This window comes from Etheostoma spectabile, chromosome 1 (genome assembly GCF_008692095.1).
Source record: "Etheostoma spectabile isolate EspeVRDwgs_2016 chromosome 1, UIUC_Espe_1.0, whole genome shotgun sequence".
Classification (NCBI taxonomy): Eukaryota; Metazoa; Chordata; class Actinopteri; order Perciformes; family Percidae; genus Etheostoma; species Etheostoma spectabile.
Window position 1 is genome coordinate 13,408,087 of NC_045733.1, and position 2,178 is coordinate 13,410,264.

Sequence of the window (2,178 nt, forward strand, 5' to 3'; positions counted from 1 at the left end):
GAGAGAGAGAGAGAGAGAGAGAGAGGGGGAACGATCAACCAGGTGAGCTACCCAAGCGCCGAATATCTAAATATATTTTGTACGTTATAAACTCAACAGTATGAAATTGTTTCTACAGAAAGAGAATAGAAATCCTACCAGAGGGATGTACTTGCATCGTCCCCTGGTGTTGCGCATTACATTGTACTGGAGGTTCCCCAAAACATCTGGCAGGTCAGTGGAGGTCACTTTGGCACCTGGAGAGAGAGAGAGAGAGAAGCTAATTGTTAAAAGAAATGAGACAGCAAAGAGAGTTGTGAGAGCTAATCACTGGATTGTTTTGTTTTCGTACCCAACAGGCTGGATACAACGGAGACAAGCCCAGTTCCAGCACCCAGTTCAATCACATTCTTGTCCGTAAGGTTGTGTTTGTCTCGGTTTGTCTCTAAGAAATGACACAACACCATTGCCTGTTGGGAGACATAAGTTGATAGTTCACTGACAACGGAAAAAAAAAAGACAGTACAGCAGCTAAATATTTGGGATACTTGGGCATACCGAGGGCCAGAGTACAGCTCCATAGAGGTCTGTAGACTCTTTGATACGGATTTCCAGATCAGAAAAGACGTATCCCTCCCAGGCCTCCGGGCCCATGATGGAGGGGTGGAAACAGCGAGCCATTATGGCTTTGGCTAGCTCTGCATCCACAGCAGCACCTGCTTTTGCATCCGTGGGAGAGACAAATTAAAAAAAGCTTAGAAAGTGAGGACAATTTTGCCAACATTTTGAAATGGTCATTAGAATAAACACTATTCAACATTGCTACTGAGGCAAAGTAAATAAAACATGTTACAATAGTGATCAGTAGCCTCAAGCAAATACTGGTGGGTTTTTTAAAGATTATTTTTTGGGGCATTTTAGGCCTTTAATTTACCTTTTTCACAGCAGACAGGTTGACATGTCATAGTAAGAAAGCACAAGTGTATTCAAAACCATTACTGATGGGCGCAATCCACTTAGGAGAGGCTCTGGTATTGTGCATGTTGACTCACCGAAACAGCTTTCAGGGACACTTCATGGGATTGAGCCGTTGTTGAGGTTATCAATTTCAGCTGTGCTTTTCCTACTAAAACAAGTCAAAATGTCTTGCTGTGAAAACGTTCCATGCAACAGGACAGATGAAAACATGAAAGGGGGGAGAGAAAAGGGATTAACATGCAGCAAAGGGCCGCAGGTCAGAGTCAAACCCTCTGCTGCTGCATTGAGGAGTTAACCTCTAGATATGTGCGCCTGCTCTCCCAAACTGAGCTAACCCGGCCACATTGTGATGTTGTTTACGTGTTGGTATTGGCATAGGTGTTCAGTCAAGTCTATGTCAATTGTTGAGTTCAAAGTCAACCGTTTGCAGTCTCCACCCATCTGTTAATGACAGTCTGTTGTGAGCACTGTTCCTCGTTCCCACTGCTGTTTTACTAATTCCTTTTGAGGTGTTAGAGCTCAAACAGCAAGAACAGTAACAAAACATTTAATGGAAACCCATTGCTAATTAGTAGTTCAGCTTAATATGGTAATATTTACTGCCTTGTTACTTGTGCTGTACAGGAGTTGACTGAATTGTTAGTGCATAAACAGTGTAAGACATTGTAATGGAAAGACCCAAGGAGCAGTGTGAAAGGTTCAGACACTAAAATAGTCTAGCCTTAAATCAAGCAGATGATTAATCATGTTGTTTTTCTTTCATATGACCTTACAGACAACATTTGATTCTCTGCTCTATAAATAAATTCCATTTAGTCTCATAATGCCCCTCTGATCCGGCTCTGTTTGTTTGTTTGTAACATCATGCCAGTGTGTCAGACTCCAGCTATGTGTCAGTGCCATTGGTTAGTAACAGCACCTGACACACATCTTCAGTTATGTATAAACACTGGTTTAGAGACAAGGTCAGGGGAGCCCACGGAGTGACAATGCAAAGGTTGGAGTGTTTTTGAGATCAATTTATAGCTGTGTGTATAAATATCTTGGTTCTATTTGTCATCAACAAGCAGCGATGAGATCGTTGCAGGGAATACATATTTCAACACAGCCAAACAGCTAACAAGCTCTGACCTTAAATCCTCAGCTGGTGTATTGGATTTAAATTAAACTATGTATTCATTCTACCTCTGAAATGTTTAAGACACAACTGTTTCAAAAAGA

The 2,178-nt window shown here is 41.7% G+C and overlaps 1 protein-coding gene across 3 annotated transcripts in view; it reads right to left on the bottom strand.

Annotated features, from left to right (window-relative positions):
* mettl21e (methyltransferase like 21e) overlaps positions 1-2,178 on the bottom strand; it is a 3,459-nt gene that overhangs the window by 874 nt on the left and 407 nt on the right. Inside the window, exons 2-5 of one of the 3 annotated variants that reach the window (XM_032534152.1) lie at positions 1,032-1,105; positions 538-695; positions 332-449; positions 139-236 (exon numbers count right to left, since the gene is read on the bottom strand). In XM_032534152.1, the coding sequence (XP_032390043.1) occupies positions 139-236; positions 332-449; positions 538-660 (339 nt within the window). In that variant the 5' untranslated portion in view covers positions 661-695; positions 1,032-1,105. Of the gene's footprint in view, positions 1-138; positions 237-331; positions 450-537; positions 699-1,031; positions 1,106-2,178 lie in introns of all 3 variants that reach the window. The other 2 variants (XM_032533996.1, XM_032534070.1) reach the window with 2 other exon arrangements.